Here is a 24425-nt window from a genome sequence, read left to right on the forward strand (position 1 = left end):
GATCAAACTTTGCAAACTTGTTGATATTTTAGTAAGGATGTCTTTTTAGGTTGTAAAGTAGAAAGTACAATATTTGCCTCTATAATATAACTTCATAATATAATAAAGTGGAAGTCTGAAGTGACACAACACACGAATTAAATACACCAGTTAATAGACTAACCACTACTAGATAGTACTGATTGAGATTTAAATCAACAGCAAAAGTCACGACATGTGTTCAGTTTTTGTATTCAAATTTTTATTTTTGTATTAATTTTGTTTATTCCTTGTCTTTGTATTATACAGGTCATTCATACAGTTTATGATATAGTAAATAGTAATTACACACGAGTGGTGTAACAAGCATCAACCTTGCGACTTCACAGACATGCATCATGCGCACACACAAACACACGCACGTTCATTCACGCATACACACACACAGAGGGAAACCTATCCCTTACACATTTTAAACAAAAAAAAGATACAAATGTAAAACATTTTTAAAACCACAAAACCCCTAACTTTCCATCCTCCATTTTCACCAGATTCACATCCTCCCAACTCTTAATTTGAAAATGAGTATGACAATACTTATGCTTTAACAGAATTAAAAAAAAAAACTAAAACAAATAAAGAAACATAAAAAAATGCAGGAAGGCAACTAAAGATGGGGGCATGTAAATTTGAAGAGAAAGCAGGTTAATTCAGATCCAAGGATCTTTTAACTCTCCATGGAAACAGAAGCAGAGATGAGTTGAACTGACATCCATTTGCAAAACATTTAACTTTGTGAAGCTTCAGCAATACGCTACAGGACTTAGAGGCTTCATGTGATCTGTTAAATCTATTCAGTCATGTATTAGTATGAGCCAGAATGTGTTAGTAGAGGGGGAACATGTTAGAGGAAGGCAACACAAACACTCTGCAAGGTTTATGGCACAAATAACAGCACTGAAGGAAGCAGGTGCATAGTGGGGCCATAAAATGAAACCAGTCACACGGCGTTGTGTTGTGAAGCTGGGATAAAAACATCTGCCCACATCTGCGTTTGTAAAAAGACTCTTCATTAAATTGTTTGGAAGAAGACCAAAGTTCGTTCACTGGTCACACATGATCCCCAACAAACAAATTTCTTCATTCATCTGCTGCAGACTTTCTGATGAGGCTTGTCATGGCATAAGTTCACCTACTTCCAAGATTCAGAACAATTTAATAAAGGAACCACCGCTACAAACAGTTTGAAATAGCACAATTAAAAGTAGATGAAGTGCCCACCTGCCTCTCCCCTGTGAGCAAGGAAACCTCGAGAGTGAAGCTCCTACCTGTGCCTAGATGGACTGAAAACAAAGCTAGATGAGAGTGACGGCAATGTGTTTGCACAGACCGTTAGGAGAATCCGCAGACTAGTGTATTACTGAGGAGACGAATATGAGGAGAGCTCTTGTTGAATGAAAAACACAAAAATGAAATCTGGGACATCCAAGCGTGACAGAGCCACATTAAACACTGGGTGTCAGAGACTGCAGTAGTAGTTAGCTGTTGCTTTGTTTTTGCATCAGAGCGCGCACTGACTCTTATTAGTCCACACACACACACACACACACACACACACACACTAACACCCACCCACCCACACACACACGCGCAAATGGACATTCAATCCCTGGATTCCCACAGTTGAGACCTTCCCACATTATAACCACACACACGCACACACACTCATTCTCTCTCTCACACAGACACAAATAGTCGTCCTCATTCTTGGGTGTCCTCTGTGCGCCACTTGAGGAAGTCTTCTTTCCGGGCGTCCGGTTTGATCTGGTTCCGCATGCCACCGAGCAGATTGGAGGTGGCTTCAGAGGCCACAATTAAGGGGCGGACGACGGTGGGTGGGATCTGCCGCAGGACGCCTCCCACCGCACCAGGGAGACCCTTCTGTTCATGGCCACGGGATGCTACATCACACAAGGTCTGGGCCGTGTCAATCACTCCCTGGAGAGCAAAGAGAGAGATGATCAACTTATTTATTGTTTCAGTATAATTAAAAGTACGCAAAATACAATTTGAGGTGAAAGGCCTGTGACTACTTATTCTGGACTGGCTGCTCTCATGATAAGGTTAGGGGGTAAGTTTGGGAAAGCACCTCTCTGACGGTGTCGTAGGCCTTGGCGACTCCCTCTCGGAGGTCTGCAGGCTGAGCGGCTCTGCGAGGTCGACTGGTGGGAGCCCGGCCTTCAGTGATGGCAAAGCGATTTAGGGGGGGTGTTGGAGACAAGATGTCGTACACAGTCTCTGCTGTAGCCTGTAACAGAGATATACAGTAAAGCAATATGCATAAAATATCTGAGACCGTGTTTATTCTGCTGCACTCAAAGACAGAGTACCTGAATGGCCTGCACCAGCCTGTTGCTAAGCTCCAGAGCTGCGGATGCTGTGGAGGTGCCAAAGGATGCTGCCCCCCGCTGGAGACCTCGAATAATGCGTCCATCCTTCCTGTACTGCTCTATGGGCAACCAGAACAGATCCCTCACTCCGTGGACTGGACATGGGCACAGAGGTGGAAAAGAAAATGAATAAAACAGAATAAAGAACATGCAAATGGATAGATGACCCTGTGAACCGCAGGTTGTTTGGAGCAGGCACAGGTAACATACACAACTGGACGACAGAGTGCATCGGACCGACACCTCCCAGGATGCCTGGTAACTGATTCTTCCTGATGTCTGTCAGCCACTCAGTGACGGCGTACTGGATCACTTTGTCGACACCAAGGAGACTGGAAAGCATCGCAGAAGAAATACTCAAGAAAACTTGACCGGCTTCATATCTACTGTCAGAATATCACAAAATACTAACAAGATATTTTGGTCAACTGACAAATTAAAGAGAAAAAATGTTTCATGCAATAACTGATGTTTGTTTTTTCTGAGTGTTGTGTGTTTCTACCCATGTCGGCAGCACAGCCTCTTCAGCTTCAGCTCAGAACAGTTTAACTGGGCCAGACCGATCAGAATCCCTGCAAATGTCCCCTGAGACACAAAGACCAGGACAGAGTGAGAAAATACAAAATAATTTCAAACACACTGAAATCCTACAGATGTTTTTATTATGAACTTTTGTTCAGGCCAGGAGAAAGTTTAAATTACTTCTCACCTGTTCAATAACGACATGTTTGCCATGATAGTCCAGCCAGATAGGCACTTCAGAGGTGAAACGAAACTCCCTGATCAGGAAAGAGGGAAAACGTATCATTTAAACTCTCTCTTTAAGCTGTTCTGCCATCTCTCTTAAAAACAGATGTGTTCATAAAACAGAAAAACCTCTTTCTCTTTTGAAACCCATGAACCCTAACGGTGAACTGATGTCGACGTACCGGAAGTAGATTGGCTGTTCAGAGGAGGAGTTGGAGCCGGCTGAGGAGGAGCTCTGCTCGCTGTAGGTAGTTTCCACAGAAGCTGAGAGATCAGGTCCCAGACCAGCAGCTGCCTCCAGCTCCTCAGACACCTTCTGAGAGGCATCTGCCTTCACTGAAAATAAATAGAGATAAATAAACGATTTAATTCATAATCTAAATGATTTGCAGCCTGCAGCAGTAAAACTAATGACGCCACAGTGTTGATACCATCCATAGACATAACTCTGCAAAAAGCAACTTGGTAAATACAAGATGACTGCATGGTGGATCTGGTTTAAAGTATTAACATCCCTCAACATTAACTGATGCAGAAAATAATACAAAAAACATCATCTCTCACCTTCAGCTGCCGGGTCCACAGGCAAGTAAGGGTTAACAAAGGATGCTAGATTACTAAAGAAATCCTTCAGGAAAAACAATGCGTCCTGATGAGGAAACGGAAAAAAAGGCTGATTAGACGTGGAGAGTTCACAGGAGCAGTACAAACTATCAACATGTATTTTGTCTGGCTTTTTATGTTTCTCATAAAGCATTCACAGAACAGCTTTGACTAAAACCTAAAACTCAAAACACATACATATTTTTTTTTATTACCTACACAGTGAGCAACACTACATTTTACTGCAGATCTGACGACACTGCAGTGTTTGTTATTAGGTGCTTGCAATGAGAGTGGTAATTCACAGTACTCAGATGTAGGTGTTACCTGGTCGATGTTAAGTCGTAGTGGCAGCAGGCTGATTCGAAGACAGCACTCTGGACCACCCAGGCCAGACTCTGGACACACTTGCAGCGCCTTCACAGTCAGCTACAACATGGACACACCCGGTCAACATTTTGTCAAGAATGTCTCTCATACATCTCTACCTAATTCTTCCTGCCTCACTGAACATGATCTGGACTGTATTATAGCTGTGCCAAACAGCGATTGCACTACCATTAGTTAATAAATTAAAATGTCTCACCATGTTGGAGTGGGCTCGGCGGGGCATGCTCTCGCTGGTGTAGAGGTAGAGGAATTTGTTGATTTGTGAAGAGGCCAGTCGGTCTCGGACCTCCAACTCTTGGACGATGAACACCTGCCTGGAGAGGGGCTGCTCGCCACCGGGACCCACCCCGACCGCCACTGACCCATCCCCATCCTGGCCTGGTACTGGCACAGAGTAGGACTCGTGCTGGAAGGACACCTGGAGGACAAAATAGGAAGAATGTGTCGGGGAAGCAGCTGTTACATAAAAGTTAAAAAGTGGAATAGAAGTCAAATGTAACTTACAATAAGTCTACTACCTAAGTAAATGTACTTAGTTACAGTGCAGCGGTGTACCTTGGTGAGCTGGATCTCCATCAGTAAGGTGTGCTGACGGCCACTGCCTCCTGCCCAGCGCCAGGAGTTCTGGGGACGAGAGGAACCGACGGAACGAGACGGTGACCCACGAACCCCGGCAGGGACTGATCGACCCCTGCAAGGAAGCAGAGAGGGAGATCAATTTGACAAAAAAAAAACACACACACACTCTGAGCGTCTTTTTATGAACATGTTGTATGATAAATCAAACCTCTGTGCACTGGGGAATCGGTATTACCTGTTGGTGTTTTGGGCATGAATTGACATAGGTTTGCCACCGAAGTCCTTGCCTCCGTAGAGATGCCAGACCACAGAGATCTCCCGCAGCACCACCCTGCTTTGAGGCACTGGGAAGCGACTCGGGGCTCGGAGCAGGTCTGAGCTGCCTCGTGGCCTGGAGAAGTGACTGTCCTTCACCTTGATGGGCCCCTGAGACAGCACCGTCACCACGGGCTCCCCGTCCCTGGGCTAAAACAAATCCATGTGTGGATATTTTGTGCGTGTGCATACAGATTCTGGAGAGGACTCATGTTGCCAGGAAAAGAAAAAGCTGGAGCATAAATCAAGGACGTGGACTCACAGGAATGCCCATGCCCGGAGCCTCCAGGATGCAGAAGTCGTCATTGTCGGTGGAGCCCTCTGAGCCATCGTCTGACAGCATGTCTGCCTGTGCCTCTGTTGCCGTGGCAACAAGTCCGTCAAGATCAGAGTCCTCCCGCTGCATAACAGAGGGGCCTTGCTTTGAGGCTTCACCAGGGAACAAGTAGACGGAGACGGGAGAGCCCCTCGGTACAGACGGTGAACCTGGACAAACGCCAAGAAAAAAACAAGACGTTTAGATTCAGTCCTACTATTAACCCTCCACCCTTAAGATGGCAACTAAAATCCACCTGAGCACATGTCCACCAGGCAAAATTGACCATATATGTAAAGGGTACAGACTTTGGTACAATAAGGTATTAAAGGGAATATTTAAAACACCTTAAGATACAGTGTGTAATATAAGACTGATTGGTTAATATGTGAATCATGTATAAATAATCGTCTTCTAAACACAAGGACACACAGCTCACTGTTGAATTCTGCCAAACCATATCCTGTTAGGAAATAAACTCTGCGGTACCTGGGTCTAAACCCTCATCTCGATGGCTCTTCTCCGTGTCTATTAAGGCATCAGCCAGATCATACTGATTGATCTCAGCAGTTTCAGCTGGAGGGCAGGGGGGCAGAGACGCTGGACTTTCTGACAGCTGACAGGAAAGAATATTATACATTAGACAGTATTATCCCATCTTTATACCACTTCTTAAGATTTACGGGACCACTTTGAGTCGAAAAAATCAACACATAACATCCTTTTCATAAAGTTAGTCTGGTATAGCTACATGCATAGAATCTGAATATATCTATAGCTTAATGTGTTACAATGCATTTTATAACCTCCTCATCTATTGCTTTCTACAGTTTTTTTATTTACCCAAAGAGAAGCTCTAAGGATGAGATAAACTGACTATAACTTTGTCAATACACATGCAAAATGACTATTTAAGTGATATTAACAAATAACTTGTAGTTTCCAGTGAATACACAGATCTTACCAGTAATTTTTGGCCAGCGATTTCAGTGGGTGAGGTGTGTCGTGGCGGGGGGTGCAGGTCACCCTGGGAGACCAGGTACTGCAGCAGATTGACGAGGGCGGCGCAGGAATCTGCACAGGTATGGAGGTGGACCACGTTGTTGGAGCAACGGAGCTCAAAGAGAGGCTGGGACTGCAGAACAAAGAGAGGAGACAGAGGAAACATTCAAGTTATTGAAATAAGAATCAGTAAAGGTGGTACAAGGAGCAAGAAGAAGGTAACGATGCAACAGGCGTCATCAATAAACCCCTTATGCTGTGGAGCATTCAGTCTCAAAGCTGCAGCGTTTCCCCCGACACACACCTTTATGCATCTTTCACACAATTTTACATTTTAAATGTTAAATCAGATTTAAAGCTTCAGTGCTTTAGAATTTAAAAATATGTGTACTATTTAAACACTCAAAGGTCAGAAACAAAACAACACTGGAATAAAAATCCACATGGAATGAATCAAGTCAATGTCAAGTTAAGAATTGATTACGCCAAAAAAACACTGAAAGAGACATTTGGCTGGAAAGCCAAATCACAGGGACGACATGTTTACTATTTCCTTGTGTTTCTAAAGAAAATATTTAGAAACACAAACCCTGAACTTGTTAGGGGTTTTTCACAAGAAAAACTGAACTAAATTATGTTTTTGTTTGCTGCAGAATGTTTAAAACCAGATGGCCAGCTCTCACCAGCTTTCCCGTATCACTGCCCTTCCATGTGGTGATGGCGAGCTCCAGCAGGTCAATGTCCAGTACACACACGTAATCTGTGGGACGCAAACACACGTGTTGGTTTTTGTTAGAGCACAACTTGTTTTGAGAGGTCATGTTGACACCGACTCCTGTTTATGTCATGTTATGACGTTAATGTTTGGCCTGATGAGCTATCAACTGGCTTTGGACGAGAAGGAGATTTTTGTCATTTCTGTTTCAGTTTAAAGAGTATCAGCAACAACTAGGGGATTGCACTCTTCTACTTAAACTCAAAAGACCACCAAAACAATGGACAGCTCAATCTGATTTTTGGCAGTTCGACAGGCAAGATGGTGTCCTGTGGATTACGCTGCCTCCTTTTCACTCCTGAGCAGTTTATTCGTGACAGAACATTATAAGTCCTTACTGGACTTTCTAAGCATTTTTAGTGCTGAGTAACTCTCAACATACACTCACTAGACAGTTTATTAGGTACACTAGTGAAAGCGAATGTATTTTAATTTAATAGTCTTGCACTAAGTCCTCCCTCATGACCGATGATGATGTTATAATGTTCAGTTCATGTTAAAACTGCATCAGAACGGTGGCAATTCAACTGGATGATCATTTTGGAGGACATGGTTTGTGGTGCTGTCAAACTATATATTGTTATTTAGCCTACGCCACTGACTAAACTGGGGTTGTCAAAATACTAGAAACATGTGTCGGTACAACACAATCAATACTACTACAAACCACAGGCTCCAAAATCAAAACACTGTTGAATCAACAGTTCTCTCTGCTGTTTTTAACAAAAACCAAATACCACAACCTTCATGAAGGAAAGATTTAGTGGAGGACTATTACAATAGAATGCAGCTTTTTTCCCCACTAGTGTACCTATTGAACCGGCAAGTGAGTGTAAATAGACATAAAGAAAGCCTTTAAATGAGAAACATCAGGGCAAAAAGGTCTCCTACTACAAGTAAAAAGAAAGTCCAACTCTTCTGTGAGGTGTACTGTGTGTCTTACCTCTCCTCAAGTCCACGGTGTCGGACTCACATTTGTCAGAGAGGTAGAGAGCAGAGTCATCCAGGATGAATCTGACCACAATAGAACATATAAAGTTACACAAATATGTAATGTCCATGTAATGTCACAAAAAGCAGCAATGTTTAAAGTTGACCTTTACTCCAAAGACCTGAAATATTTTGATGCAGGGGAATTTATGTACAAGCTTCATGTTCAGTCTGTGGTGAACTTTACCTGAGGTGGAAGGTGGCAGTGTCTACGATGATATTACTGGACAGAGAGAAGGACTCCGCTGTGAACAACACTCGCAGGGGCAGATACAGGGGTCTGGAAAACAGAAAAACTGGAGATGAAAACACAGAAGAGGGAGAATAATATCGGAAGGAGTACATTTGAAGGTAGGCATATACCTGTAGTCAACAGCACAGGTAGCGAGGTGCGTGTGAAGGACAGTGATGACGGCCGGTGCAGTGTATCCCAGAATGGGATCGTCAATGACATCCAGGAAGTCAACCAGCTGTAACAAACAATTTCAAACAGACTCAGCTGGCAGACAGCAAAATCAAATTACTTAATCTGATTTGAGTGCGGTTTCATTTTTTATACACAATACAAATGTATGAATCAACACAATTTGTACAACACAGGGAAACAATATATCCGTTTAAGCATTTTGTCATACTAAGTCATACTTAACCAGATACAATGTAATAGTGTATACTTGTTATCTGAGGGGCAGGGACGTTGTGTTTGCCAGGGATGTTTTTTTTAGCTCTGAGGAGCACCGAGAGGAGACGCTAATAACACAAGCCAATGATCATTTGTGTGTCAGCTGTCTGGCTTTTTCTGTTATGTCTTAGATTCTTTGTATGGAAAGACTCTCAGAACCGCATTGTCTGTAAAATCAATTTGTAATGTCTAACTGCACTTAAGACACATCTACTGTACATCTGTGATTTCTATCTCTACACAAATCAGCTTCGACTCCCCAGAAGTAAGCACCCGAAGGAAGCAGCTGCCGGTAATATGAAGTTTGGGAAGTTTAACTTAGAATAAGAGATAACATCTTAAAGCAACAGGAAAATGAAAAGTGAGTTTCGTTTGGAAAAGCAACAGCTGCAACTCTTCCTCAGTGAATTCAGCGAGGTTCACTGCTGCCAGAGAAACTGGCATCTCTTCTACTTGACATTCATACATTTCTATTTCAGATGGAATGTGGAATGTCAAAAATGTTGGTCTACAGAAGGAAGAAGAAGCCATAACATTAAATAAGACATCTGAGAATAGTTTCTCCTCATGTTTTATTCCAAGGGGCAAGTCAAGCATGAAAGAAAAACACCTCAAAATGCCAACAAACTACATGGAAATAAAATGTAGTGGCGGGACCTGCCCTTTCACGAACTTTACACAAATGAGGCGACTATTTGACAAAAAAAGAGGCCTCGATTGATTTAGCTTCTCACCTGCTCATGCCAGCTCTGGTTGGTCTGCGTCATGTAATGTCGCATAGTGGCACCTTGAAGTCGAAGGGCAACAAGAAACTCCTACAAACAAACACAGGAACAAACTATGTTTAGCATCAAACTTGCACGACCCGATGAATCAGGTGTGTGAACAGGACAAACCTTGACATTCCTCTGGAGGTCCAGTGTGATTTTGATGGCTGTGGATAACATCTGGGGCTCCAGCTCCCTGCCGCTCACACTGCTCACTCCCACCTCTGTGGGGTAGATGGTAGGGTCCAAGTGCTTCGGGGGAGTGAAGCTGGGCATTTCCAACCGCTGCGGGATGGGGGTGTCTTTCACCACAGCTACGTCGGTGTGGGATGAAAAAAAGAGATAAATCAGATTTTATTTTGACATTTCTACTTTATTACATATTTGAACGAGGAAAACCTTAATTTAAAAAAAAAAATTAAAAAAAAACACTATGTGCACCTCGATGGTAGAGCTCCACTCGTTTGCTCTCCAGACACAGGAAATTGAGATTGGGGTCATTTTGATGTTGCGCCACACTGAACATCTTCCCCCCTTCCAGATCAAGGACAAGCTCCCCATGACTCTGGTCCTCCTGAATCAATAATGCATAGTTGATGTAGTTATGAAACACATGAATTACTTGACAGATTAATGGATACAAACATGTCAATTTAAAAAGTTAAATAGTTGAAGCAAATCAATACATGATTTAACAAACACGGTAAGAAACATACTTTAAGATAAACACACTTGAGTGTACTTGAAAGCAGCTATAAGAACATTTTAAGTTCTTACCACTACAATATAGTCCCATTTAAACATTAATCACATTTATGTAAACCAGTCCTAAGTGGGGAGAGTAAAAATATTGTGTACATTTACATAAAGATCACAATATGCTTTCATTTTAAATATCTGATTCAGTTAAACTCATTAAATGAGTAGTTAGCAGCCAGCTGGCTCACCTTCCTGTCTGTTCTGGCTTGGAGGCGACCCTTCCCGATAATCACAGTGAGGGAGAGGAGGCTGAGGTTGTGGTTGGCCTGAGGAGCTGACTGATGAGATTTTCCATCCGATTCACTGGCCAAGTAGAAGTGAGGCTCGTCCTCTTCTGAATCAGAGTCTGTGACAACAAGAGACGACGGAGGAAAACATACTTCATCCGTTTAATTAAATGCATCGATGGTTGATTCAAATAAAATGCAAAGTCTGATATAAGATATTTAGTTTGGCAGGTTAGTTGAGTGTTTCTATGAGGAATTAATAGGAAACCTTTTAAACCTTTCCATCAAAGCAGTGAAACCCACCCAGTCTAAAGGCAGACTTGCAGAGCTGGAACTCGTCGCGGTGATGGCGGCTGTGGTCGGGGCTGCGGGCTGAAGAGGGAGGAGGGGGAGGTGGCTCCCACATCAAAAGATCATTATTGATCCTTTTAGACAAATGGGTGGGTGAGGGAAAATTACAGTTATTTCAGAGGCAGGATTTAAGACCAATAAAAAGACCAAAAATAGAAACAAGATTGGGAGAGGATGCTATTAATAACTTAAAAACACCAGTAATACAAGAAGTGGAGAAAAATGTAGGTCTCTAAACTGAATTTGTAGTAAAGTAAAATCTTGCAAAGAGAAAGATTCTTTGGGAGAGGACAAAAATAATCTTGACATGCCTGTTGTAGATGCTCTGGAAGGCTTGTTTGCTGGGGAGGAGGATGTAGGCCAGTGGCAGGCTGATGTCCACAGCACACTGACACTGAGCGACACACTGGTCCTGAAACTGACGCATCTCCTCTGGGTCGGCTGGAATCACCATCTAAAACAAGCAGAAAGGAGGAGAGGTGAGGAGGACGAGTTAAGCCTGTAATCCTGATAAGACGGCTGATAAGCTGAGATAGGTAATTTGATTTCTGCGCCGGCACACCTCCTCAGTCTCAAACATGGTGCGGTTGGAAGAAAACGGGGAGCTGGTTTTGTCGTTGAATTCACAGTGACTTTCAAAGAAGGCAGCCCCCAGATCCCTGATGAGGCCCATGTTCATCCCACTCAGACCTGCTGCCGGGCCCTGAGCCTCAGCTCCACGCACACGCACTGATATCCTGTTCACAGAAACAGATTACAGCACGTACCTCAACAGCACAACTGGAGGAATTATGTAGCTTCCACACTGGCCTGATGATATTTTTATGGAAATTGTGTTTGAAAAAGTGGGAATGGATGTAAATGATTACATCTCCACGACATCCTAACAGAGAGTATTATGCATTATGGGTTAGTGAGTGTTTTGTGTCCATGTGTTGAGAGGTTTTTTAGAGTCATTCAGGCCCAGAAGAGGTTCTTTAGCTGAGTTTTGGAAAAACAAATTCATAGTGTCTCGTGAAAACTGAAAGAGAAAATGCCTCGTAACAGCTTTATGAGTCTGACACTGAATCTGTGACTGGTTTTAGGTTTTACTCTATTTCACTTTCACAAGAGAAAATCTTCTTGCATCTGAGATAAACCTATGCGTCACCCTATGTTCATGCAATTAGAACAATTGATCTCAAACAAGGACTGACCTGGGCAGAGAGTCACGGTTCTTCCTCACTCTGATACAGGGGAAGGAGCCTCCCTCCCAGCCCTCATATGACCCTGATGAGATGACACATAAATTAATTGTTCTAATAAAGCAATACAGGAAACCATGAATCAGCAAAGACTAACAGAGCCACAACCAGACACACACATTTTGTCCAGTTACATAATTATAAATGATGGTTACTCCTTTCATGGGTACCAACATCTACTGCACTGGTTTGTATGTGCTCCCACCGTGCAGGTCGGTGAAGGAGGCCTCCAGTAACTGGGTGAGGCAAGCCGCCCATGGCTGTCCTGAGGTGGCCTGCTCGCTCTGGAGGTCCGGGGCCTCCTGGTGCTTGAGCTCTAGCTCGGTCAGCTCCAACACCAAGGTCTCCTGCCGCACAGCCCTCTGGGTCGGCGGTCGACGCTTAGGGAGAGGGCGCAAGTCGGGTATGGGGAAACGAAGCCTGAGGACGGCGTGTGGGGAGAGGAGGCTGAAAGAGGAGTAAAGCTCGCTGCTCTGTGTCTGTGAAAGAAAAGAAGAACGTTTTTAGTTTACATATCCACCCAAAAACATCAGCTCAACATGGATTGTAGGAAGTGTTTCAATCTTAAGAGTTACAGAGAATCACCCCTGCATTTAGTGTTGACCGCTGTAACGCTGTATTAGAGAGCTGGGCTGCTTAACTGCAACCTGGAAACTGGAGACGTGTTTATTTAATCTTACACCTGGCAATTATGTTCATGCTTATGCCCGCAGAAATATGACCCCTTAGACAAGTTAGGACTATCTCTTAAAGCCTTTTCCAAAAAGCTTTGGCTATTTGTGGTTTCATTGTGGTGCTGATGTAAAAGTGAATGACTGTGCACGACCATGGTGGCCGTCTGGTTTATAATAAAGAAGGGCTGGTGTGCAGAAAAATGCTCAAAGCTATCATCAAAACTATAACTGATTGTTATCCAAAATTTACTGACATCAGATATCGTCTCTTCTGGTGCATATGACTATATATTTGTTGTATATTTGTATTAGGTGCATTCATGTACGCTGGTTTTTCAATGAACTCCATTTTCTCTGTGACGTAATCTGTATCTTTTTATTAGATTTGATAAAAGCTCCCATGCCTCATGCCTCTCTGCCTCTTTTATGGAACGATGCATGAGGGTTTCAAACCTGCATGGGTCCTGATCCAGCAGTCTGTGTGGGACAGTGGCTGAAGGCTTTGCTAAGGTTCCCCAGTCGGCTGAGGATGTCCAGGTCCAGCTCGGCGCTAAGCTCTGCCAGCTCCACCCGCACTACGCTGTCCCGCCGCACCACCCGCTGCTTACCCTGTCAACAGACAACAGACGCATAAATATATTCATACAAAATATTAATGGATGAACTCATATGTTATCCTGTCTTCAGTCAGTGTTGTCCTTCAGTATGATTCAGCTTGACTGATTACGGTGTATGTTTTTGGTTAACTAATCAATAGCCTTTCAGTGGCAAACCTTTCTAATGGATCTCCTTGTTTTACGATTACTGTCACAGAGCAGAATCACATTTGCATTACAGTTGTTTTTGAAGGTTATGAAAAAATTTTAATTATATTTTCACGTGCAAATGATCAAATCAACATATAAGGAAACTTCATCACAGCAGGGTTTTCATTAAACATGACATAAACAATGATAACTTCAAATAACTTAGATAATAATAATATAACTATAATAATAACCTAGATAACTTCCATTCAGTGTGTTTAATTTAAGTATTTTTTCCTCAGTGACTTGCTTTTTTTTTTTTTTTTAAGCAGAGAATGCATTCATTACACTTGTTAGACCTCAGGGACATCCATTATGTGTCCTGAACAGTTAACAATAAAACCCCATTTACAATGCAATAACAAACTGAACGTGAAAACTAACAGGCATTTTTTGAGATAAGAACGCTTTTTCAGATATTAAGTCAGGATTTGTGAGTATAAATGCTCATCTCGTACCTTACGCAGGTGTCTTTCGGTGAGGCTGTAGTGTAGCTGGGCGCAGGGTCTGGCTGCAGCTCCAACAGTGAACAGACCAGCTTTGTGGAACTGAAGCAACTGGAAAGAGACACAGAGAGAGAGAAACAGTGTACTCTCAAACGGTTCCTTATGAGCTCAGATAGAGAATGACAAACATAAAGCCTTCAGACAACAGGTAAAGGTTACCTTAAATGTAACATTTTTGCTCTGATTTGAGTCACATTTCATTGGGTTTTCAGACTAAACTGTTATTTCGTGCATCATAAAACTAAAAGACAGTAATAACAAATGAAAGATGAAGATCTCTAGCAGAGTTGTTCACACACGCTGAGGAATCTTTTAATAATCATGTGCGATTGTTTACCGTTGTCTTTGCAATAAAAACTGGCCACAGTATTGATCTTATGTGACACCCTTATCAAAAATTTGTTACAGTTGGAGCACAGCCAAACACAGACAAAGAGATTTTCTACCTCACAGTACTGAGGCTTTCCGTCCTCCCAGAGGCACTCTAACAGTTCCAGTCTGCTGAAGGAAAGGTCAGAGGTCACGGCCCGACAGTGTCGCCTCCCACTCCGCATCTCACAAGCAACCTGCACTGCTGCTCCTGTCAGTCTGGGAGAGAAGACGAAACATAACACGAGGAAGACAGTCAGTCAGTCAGTCAGACTCAGTTGTATAAGTTTGTGGAAGGCCTCAACAACAATGTGTGCACGTGTTAACGTGTACCGATGTCATTAATTGCCAGGGTGGAAGCCCGATAAATGAAAAGCCAGAAGGAAGGAGTAACACATTTGCTATATGGTGCACTGTAGTTTACATAATGCAAAAAAAGATGCAAATTTTTAAAACATTCCTCGATATCTACGGACTATACAGCTTGATTACGGTTGGTAGTACTTGAAGAATAGCCTCATGTCATTTGCTCACTAGGCAGCATCTTGTCATTAAAGAAACTTATCACCTTTGTGAAGTTTACATCAGCCTCTTTTTATATTTATGAACAACTATACCACAATTTGTAATATTTGAGAAAGGGAATTTATGAATTTATTAAAAAAAAGCTCTGAACACATAAATTATAACTCACCAAAGACAAAGTGTGTGTGTGTTTATCTACCTGAGATGGGAGTGTGGGCAGGCCTTGGCGAAGCCACCTCTCAAATGTTGGAAGTCTCTCTCGCTAAACATGCTGTCCTTGAAGAAGACCAGCTCCCGGAAGAACACCTGAGACACCTGAGCCAATGACAAGGCTCTGTCTGCCCCCGTGGGCGGGTCCTCCTGCAGCAGGGTTAGAGTAAGTCCACCAATGGTCAGTCGCAGCAACGCGTCGGGCTTCAGCTGCTCCGCCTGGCCGCTGTGCGAACGCCCTGGCAAAGGACAGGATGAAGTTCAAAGAGAATTAACCACCACTTGACAGGTTAGACCTTCACAAACGTAAAGCCTTCGCTCAGCACTGCAAACTGCAGTTTATACCTCTAGTCCGGCTGCTGCTCTGTGGGAGACTCGACAGGCAGCCAGCTACAGGATATCTCCTAGGACAGTTCATCATGCCCTGTCAAGGAAAATCAAAGGTTGCTTGTGATTTGATATGAATATTTACAAGTTCCAGTTCAAGTAAAGGAAGGTACATAGAAATACAAGAGAACATGGAATTGACTAATAGCATTTTCTTTTCTTTTTTTGCCATACAACAGATAAATATCATAAAAATATAAAGCGTGAACACACAAACATAGTCTATACCTGTCCAGACAGTGCGGCTGGCTGCGTGAAGCCAGCTAGACTGTGTGTGGACGACTCCATGTCACTGTCTGACATCTCACTGCCAGACCGGACAGATGTTACACTACTGTTCATCCCAGCAGGACCCATGGAGTAAAACATTTCTTCAGGAATGAACACACACACACATAAATAGACAAGTTAAATACAACAATGAACACATAAACACCTCATCATGACACACTTCTGTAAGAAAAGGAGCAGCAGGAGCTTCTTCACAACTCCAGGAAGGTTTTCCATAGAAATTATTATTATGTCTGCACAGGCAACCAACTGACTGATGTCCTGCACCTTGTGTAAGTGAGAATACTAAATGTAACTCTGTCAGTAAGTTGGTGTATACTGTATTTATTTTGTTCATCCAAGACTCAGACTATAAAGATTCAGTTTAGCCATTAAAGTTTTTACCAACTTGTAAAAATGTTTCTTCCAAGAGTATTTTTTAAAATCGTTAATGCTATTAATAAACCCAAGCCAATGACTTCAAAAGGACAAAGAATGTGAGTCTGACATGGTTACAAACTACATGCCGGTAGAAGCATGCAGGTTATGCTGCATGTCAGGCAGACAGATTATTTAGTGGCTGATATGTGTACCTCCGTTCTCCAGGGTGGTGACATAGGGCTCCAAGTCAGACTCCATTTCCCAGTCCCTGTCTCTGGGACTGGAGCCCAGCTGCTTACTGAGGTCCTCCTCAATCATACGCAGGTCGTCTGAGTCTAACGGACGACTATGAACTCCACCACACTTAGACTCTGGCTCTGTAGGAGTCAGGACAGAAAAATGGATCAGTTTGAGCGTGGAAGAGAAACAAACCATCAGCTGAACAAATATGGTATGTAAACTATTTTAAATTATGACACAGTCATCATGATGTATTACTTTGGATCAAAAGAAACAGAGGCAACCACAGATTTAACTTCTCATTCAAATATTAAACCGTGTTCATATCTGGACCGTTCAAAAGTCAACAGGTGTTGTTGTAAGTTCATCAAGCTCTCTGTTTGGCTGTACCAGTGTCTATGCAGAGTGCTGCCAGCAGGTCTGTCAAATGGGTGATTTGATCTGGAGACAGCAGCATGTGGACACAGCCCACCTTCCCATCCAACTCCAACTGATGTTCAGAGAGAAGAGAGAATTATATTATGAGAGAGAAATTGTATTTTATTGTCACCCAGTTGAAGTGAGAGAGCTCCACACACCTTTGGTCCGGGCAGCATGTCATTCTGTTTGATCTTGACGGTGGTTTCAATGAAACCGGAGCAGCTTCCTATGAGCAATGGCTGAGATGGAGGACAGGGAGTTGCTGACAGTGGCTTAGCCTTTTCCTCCATCTCCTCCTCTTCTTCATCTTCATCTTCATCTTCATCTTCATCTTCATCGTCTCCTTCACTAGCTGTGGGTGAATCTGGGTGTTCCTCCTCAGGAGGATCCTGAAAAACAAAGACAAATCTTTGAGCACTTTTGTTAGCGTGACACATTTCCTCCTTTACAAGGTGCCATTTGCTGCCAGTTTACATCTGTACAAAAATAAATGTCCGCACCCAAAGAGTAGGTTAATTTGATTCTCCAAAGACATAACATATTAGTGTTTTTATATAACGAAGCAGTCAAGTAGGCCAACAGACACCAGAATAAGCAGTCATATCTAAACTGAAACTACTGTCATATTGGAAAACAGAAAAAGGGAAAATACACTGTATGATTTGTAAGTGTCCTCATGACTTTGATTTACACAGACACAGGATTCTATCAGGAAAGAAAGGGTTATTTAAGTTATTTATATCCACTCAAAAATTTGGGAGTTTACTTGTTTTACTCGTTTCCTTTTCCATTTCCTGGCTATTGCTTTTTCCTACCTTCTAATAGTATTTGTAAAAATTATATGTCCTGCACATTTTTCCAGATACATGCCAATGAAATTAAAATCAAGCTCTGAATTGATTTTTTATATAATCTCAGTTGCCACATTGAAAAAAAAAAAGGAATTGCAGGCACAAATTAGAAATTTAATTTAAACTTTGCAGTGACATTAATTAATATGAAAGGCAACAAATCATCTTGTCTGACCATCACTGTAGGATTAAGAAAATAAAAGTATGGCTTGCCAGTGACTTCCACCAGTCAGGTGACGTGACTCTGTGGGATAATTAGTCTTAATTCAGACACTAAATAGGGTCTGTGTTGTTTGTTTTCTGCAACCTTTCAGTGTTACAGCAGCCACTTCAAATAAATCAACAATGAGGCAGGTAATATAACCAAAGCCAAATTATATGCAACATCTAAATATGTTAAATAACCAAATAAATAGAATAACAAAGTAAATAGAACAGAGACTAAAGACAGACCTTAACTGTCTTAGTTGCTATTTATACATATTAAAACACACAATAAACTAAACTGGATATAAAGGTTACATATTCTTATGGAGACAGCGTGGAGCGTATCACCTGTACTATCCCAGTGCTGTCATAGAACAGCTGAACAGCACTCAGCTGGAGGATCTTGTGCAGGAAGGCAGGCGGCTGGTGGATGTCGACAGGCACGGCAGTCTGGCTGGCTGGATCTCGTACTGCCTCATCAAAATACTCCAGCCTGGAGCGACACCACACAAAAATACACACATTATTTAGTGGAATGACAAAACTGAATTCACTACATAAAAGAAAAAAATTAAAGAAATAGTCTACCTGCTTTGCAACAGTAAGAAAACCAGCTTAATTGGAAAGAGACTCCTCCTTTAGTACATGTGGCACCTATTGTTTAGACAGTTTACTCTCACTGGTCAAGGACTGTATCACTGAAATACAGTCAAGGCCTTGATGTCATGAGGAGAGATGATCCGACTACTGGAGCAGAAGCTTTCTGCTTAATAAACGCTACATCTGTAACGTGTCTCACTGAATTAGTCCTGCTAAAATCATGCTGCCGAGAGGCCGTCTGGTCACTGACCACAGATCAACACAGCCAACCTTTACAGCTTTGTCAATAAGCCAGGAAAACAGAAAGAGTTCAACCGAGTCACAGTGAAATGCCAGCAGAGTCATGGCACACGTGGGACATACAAATACTACAGGTCCGGTTTCATAAATGTGTGGAGAGAAATGAAGAAAAGAAGTTGCTATTGTGTTATGACCCTACCTAGGATTCATTTCTTTACAGATGTATAATGTTGAGTAGGCACTGTGTTTACTTGAACAAATACTGGGCTTAATTCTTTTTTTTGGCCTTTTTATGCCTTGATAAGAAATGCATCAGAGGAGAGGAAAGCAGGGACAACGTGCAGCAAAGGACGCTGGCTATGAGGCCCTGGCTAAACCGGGTTAGCTACAGGGGCACACCTTTCTTTACTCTGATGGGGTTTAAGTGTCTTTTTGGAACAACAATAACTCTACATTTTTAAGCCTTCACTCTGCTAATTTAGTGTCATTAATAATTAGTACATTTTATTTGACCGCTATAGCTGGACACAGATGTTGTGAAAAGTGCAGTTAACATCCAATCATTAAAAACAATAATCTCTTTCTCTCTGTTGTGCCGTCCACAGTCACTACAGTCATGGTCACACACACCCACACTGACAACACCTTAAGAGTAGCCTGCAGCCACTGATGAAAACCTGCTCAGGAGAGCGAACTCATCAATACTGACCCCGTTTAAAACGAGCTCCACAGTGAGGTTGTCTGTCAAAACAAGGCCAAGTTCATAACAGAGAGAGACGAAACCTAATTATTGGATTCCATTATGCTTTCCTTCTACCCCGACAGAAAGTGCTGATGTGGGAGTGTTACGGTATTAAAGTTCATAAGAAGTCAAATTTCTGCACACTCTGTGGTGTGAGTGATAAAAAGTGAAATACGGTGCTTCACATCCAGTTAGTCTTTCAGTGTCACCCAATAACAAGGACTGCAGAGTACATTCATGTTTTTATGACTGCGGCTCGTTTGTTCACATATGTACTTTGGCATTATTGTGTCACCCACTTGCAGGAGCAGTGAAACAAGCATCTGTTTGTGCACATTTTGCGAAGTGAGAATCAAAGACGCAGAAACACAAACACTTGCAGCATTTCAGAGTAGTGTAAAATACCTACAAAAAAATAAAATGTAAAAGAAAGTATATTTTATGTTATAATAAAGATATTGTGGCTGTGTACGTGTTTAGTAGCTTTGCATTAACTACAAGCTTTGTAGAACAAATGTCTTCTGTGCTGATTCTCCTTATATTTCTAGAGGAGTGTAATTAATTAAAAGCCAACTCAAGTAAGATTCTCTAAAAATATATTATTGTCAAGTGAACTGTAAAAGTGACCTTTTTAAAAGTTCCTATTCTAAAAGTGCAATGTACCTGCATAATTCAGCAACTAAAACTAGTGCGTTTACTTTCCAAGGGTGTTTCCTCATTAGTATTTTAAAATACACCCTTCATTTAACAGAGATAACTGTAAAAATACAAAATAATTGTGCTCAATAGGAAACAATCAGCCCTATTTTCCACTCTGCAGTGAATCTTGAAAAGGAGGCTCTGACCTACCGTTTGATGTGCACTTCTAAGGCAACGCCTGTTTCCAGGTCGAGGGGCTGGTGCTCGATGCGGACGATAGTGTCTAGAAAGGTGACTTTAATGCGACGGAGGACTGCAAACACAGATGAGAGACATGAAAAAGTTCATTGCCACTGACTGCTCACTGCACCCACTTGGCTTTTAAACAGGATGTGAAGTCATACAGCTCAGATAAATAACAAATAAAAATTGTTACAGTTCAATGTGTTGTCGGCCAGAGGAATAATGTTAGTGGTAAGCTAAGGTAATAACTACATTAAGAAATAATTTTGATCAAGATGTCAGTCGAGTCAAAGCTGAATAAAAGTGAACTCTGACCTGGCGAAACATTACAATGAAACAGGAAACACACTCTTGAATTTGTCCATTGTTCAGTTTTAAATTTAATTTAATTTAAGACAGTGCAAAGCCTTGTGCAGCAGCGATGTAACACCATACTGAGTACACATTATTACTGTAGGAAAGTCTACTGCCTGTATGTCAACACTGTCACCTGTTTACAAAGTGCTTTGACTCACCCGTCTCAATAGTCTGTGCAAACATCTCAAGTCCCTCCAGTGGGGCAGGCGGCTCCTCGGACGCCTCTGGGGGGTCCTTCAGGCACTCCTGAGCCAGCTGCATACTGGAGGTCATGCTGGATGACCAGCCTTGGGAGTCCCAACCCCCACCTGGGGACAAACAAAACCACATTGGATTCAGTGATTTCTGTAATTCTGGGTGAACTTCTTAGTGTGGAACATCAAATTAACAATTTACATATTTGGACTGCACAACTGGACCTTTCTGTAGACCAATGTAGAGTTGATAACCCCACTTAATCGGTTTCGAAATAGTATAAGTTTTATAAGAAAAAAAACCAAAAACCTCTATTCTCGTTACTCAAACACGAGAAGATGCAGCTGATTTAATTTTGTGGTGTTTAGACTGTTTTTCTGACAAAGTAGTTACTTTGAACATGTCAGCCTAAGACATAATGAGCTCATTGAGAAAGCAAATGGCCGATGAAGTGAATGGTTGCAGTTCTAGACCAGTGTTTTGACTTAAAAAGCACCGAAATGTTTTCTTAAATGAAAAAGGATCTTGGCTGCATGATATGACACTGACATCCTTTTATACACCCTAAGATATACACCATCTTTTAATGCAAGTAAATAATAAATCTTAAGTGTGATAAATTGGTTACAAATGTGCCTTTATGGTCATCGTGATTTTGGACCGCACTGGGATAAATCTCATAAACACAGTGTGACTGATGCATGTCCCAAGTGGAATTTGATTTATACAGACAGTGTTAATTACAAATCAGATTGTCTCAAGACTCTTTACAGAACCCAGAGCTAGAAACCCTCATAGCATTAAGGTGACAGTGGCTGTTCTATTTAACAGATAGAAACCTTGAGGAGAACCCAGCTCATATACACACCATCAGGCATAACATTATGACCACCTTCCTAATATTGTGTAGGTCTCCCTTGTGCCTCCAAAACAGTTGTGATTCATCAGAGAATGGACATGGGCCTTCTGAGGGTGTCCTGTTGTGTCTGATATGAGAATGTTGGTAGTGGGAGCTTTTGGGTCCTGTGGGTTGAGGGGAGGGGCCTCTGTGGATCAGGCTTGTACCAGTGCATCCCACAAATACTTGATCAGTTTGGGATCTAGTGAATTTGGAGGCCGGGTCAACACTTTGTGCTGTTTTTCATGTTTTTTGAGTTGTGCCTAAACCGTTTTTGTATATGTGCCTGTGTCAGGCTGCATCCTGCTGGGGACGGCTTCTAACATCAAGGAGTGTAATTGCTATGGGTGGGGGTGCCTGGTCTGGTCTAGGTGGGTGGTACATGTCTAAGTGACATCCACATGAATGCCAGGTCCAAAAGTTTCTCTGCAGAACATTGTATTGTCACAAGATGGTCATACAATGTTATTCACTTACCCTGTCATAATGTTATGCCTGATCAGTGTAGGCCTCAAGCCCATCTGCTTGAGGCCAGTCAGGTAGAGAAATAAAACCAGAGAAAGGAGAGGAAAGGAGAGGAGAGCAAATGAAATGAACTCACTGGTCCGGTACTTGGGTCGACATGTTATCTGAAGACCGGTCACCTCTAAGGTGCAGTGATCGGTCAGGAGAGCCTGCCAGGGGATGGTCACCGTTATGGTGCTCACGAAGCCATCCACTATCTCCAGAGGAGCCCCGAGGGACTCCAAAAGCTCATTGACCGCCTGAAGAAAAGAGCAAGCAGTCAGTATAAAGCGTGAAGGAAATAAAAAGTGAAAGAAATGTTTGCTTTCATATTTGTCTCATCACTCTGAGTAAAGGAAGAGCTGAGTTGGCATGGCAGGGGTAAATCTATCTATCCAGGGTGTTTTTACTCTAGTAAGAGATACACCAAATCTGATGGGGTGGTGATGTGTTTCTCATAAATACATTTCCTCGAAGAAATGCGAGCCAGGCTGAGAGCATGACGTTGGAGATTGTTGTTGAAGTCGAGTGCAGTTGCGAAACTGTGAGGGTGCATGAGTTCAACGAAAACACACGATGGCTGCTGCGGTGCTGCAAAGTTGACAGCCACCATCTCCTGTCTTTTAACAAACTCACCCACACATCGAGGTTGATCTCCTTGATGACACCGCTGCCGTTGTACAGGTCCAAGCCCAGCTGGTCCAGGCTCAGCCGCTCCTGTAAAAAGTGACCGAGGTAGTGCTGTAAGAGGTACCGACAGGCCCGCTTCTTGATTGAGCCAGACCAGGGGAAAAGCCAGCGAGACATAGGGCCAGAGAGAGCGGGGAGAGGGAGCGAAGAGGTGGCGGAGGAGAACGAGTAAGAGTACAGTCCTCTGGCAACTGCATAACAGACTAAAACAAAGTGTGCAAAAACAAGGAATGAGCCACAGCTAGCTACAGGGGGCTAAGGAAGGGGTAAACCGTAACTCTAGTTCTCCCCTTGGATTGACACAAAACTAGAAAATCCTTTGTGTCAGGACCGAAGAGACTCCTACGCTACTTGACGAGACGTTACTCCGACTAACTGCGGCTGTCTCGGCTCATATTTTCGGTGCGTTTGTGTCGAATCGGAGCGACAGGTCCTCTTGGTGCGTATCTCTTGTTTCAGGGTTGTTTATTGTTATCATACGCCAACTGATGGTATGGTGAACGTACGTGCGTAACGCGTCACTGCAACGTATTCAAAACCCGGAAAAGGGACGGGCCTATCCAGCCGCCATCTTAATAAGGTCAAAATGTTTTGGTTTTTTTTTAACCAATAATGAAAATGACTAATTATAAAAAAATGTAGAGAAATAATATCAAGTATACACATGTATATTAAAATTATAAATATCTAGAATTCATATTAAAAATTTACATTTGAACATATATATACATAGGATGAACAATGACAAGAAAAAAGTGAAAATAAACTGGACTTATATGTTATAGTCACATGAAAGTCTTGAGCATTTAAGACAGATTACTGGCACTGTTCTTGAAGAATTTTATTTACCATACTGTAGAATAATAACATATAAGTGAGTGATAAAATCAGATTACAAATTCGCACAATCTGCTTGAAGAGTCTTTTATTGAATGTACCAGTCTTTATAATAGTTTATTTCTCTAGTGTAACGTTTTAAGTTGTATATTCACTCAGTTTTATTTAGTTTTAAGCAATTCTTAAATTTTAAAACGTTTCCAGACATTGTTATGTGATTGCAATCCATTTATTCTTGATGAATGTTCGACATGCCTTAATTTGCTCATTTCAAAAAATGTAAAGAAAAATGTGACTAGACACTTTTCTGAAGATGACTATTTTCTTACTTTATATATATATATATATATATCACCATGTAATAACAAGAAATTTAGCACTCTCAAAGCAACCAGGTCTTTTTCTTACAATTTTCAATGAATATGTACATGCCATAAACTAGAACCAGTTTTTTTTTT

The 24425-nt window shown here is 42.1% G+C and overlaps 1 protein-coding gene across 1 annotated transcript; it reads right to left on the reverse strand.

Moving 5' to 3' along the window:
* Positions 1-219: 219 nt before the first annotated feature.
* atg2a (autophagy related 2A) lies at positions 220-23595 on the reverse strand. The gene is made up of 42 exons (XM_084549926.1): positions 23077-23595; positions 22538-22700; positions 21002-21151; positions 20454-20556; positions 18371-18515; positions 17123-17353; positions 16935-17034; positions 16517-16681; positions 15882-16024; positions 15612-15690; positions 15256-15505; positions 14609-14750; positions 14115-14213; positions 13304-13459; positions 12382-12655; positions 12129-12201; positions 11495-11669; positions 11244-11386; positions 10885-11006; positions 10543-10700; positions 10037-10169; positions 9725-9909; positions 9563-9643; positions 8510-8616; positions 8334-8426; positions 8100-8170; positions 7065-7141; positions 6344-6514; positions 5869-5995; positions 5326-5549; positions 4984-5213; positions 4725-4860; positions 4366-4587; positions 4107-4208; positions 3741-3825; positions 3359-3512; positions 3139-3208; positions 2932-3014; positions 2640-2761; positions 2370-2524; positions 2129-2287; positions 220-1977 (listed from the first exon to the last, which is right to left on the reverse strand). The coding sequence occupies exons 1-42, from the start codon at positions 23245-23247 to the stop codon at positions 1741-1743; spliced, it is 6066 nt and encodes a 2021-aa protein (XP_084406052.1). The 5' UTR covers positions 23248-23595; the 3' UTR covers positions 220-1740.
* Between the last annotated feature and the right edge of the window lie 830 nt (positions 23596-24425).

Source organism: Chelon labrosus, assembly GCF_963514085.1.
Source record: "Chelon labrosus genome assembly, chromosome: 8".
Lineage (NCBI taxonomy): Eukaryota > Metazoa > Chordata > Actinopteri > Mugiliformes > Mugilidae > Chelon > Chelon labrosus.

What these genes read in the sequence shown, in the direction of transcription:
- atg2a (XM_084549926.1), bottom strand. Translation starts at nt 23,247, where the DNA reads ATGTCTCGCTGGCTTTTCCCCTGGTCTGGCTCAATCAAGAAGCGGGCC. An exon ending in ACAGCACTGGGATAGTACAG is followed by an intron (nt 17,354 to 18,370) that starts GTGATACGCTCC and finishes TTTGTTTTTCAG; the next exon opens with GATCCTCCTGAGGAGGAACA. An exon ending in GCAGTGATACGGGAAAGCTG is followed by an intron (nt 6,515 to 7,064) that starts GTGAGAGCTGGC and finishes TTTGTTCTGCAG; the next exon opens with TCCCAGCCTCTCTTTGAGCT.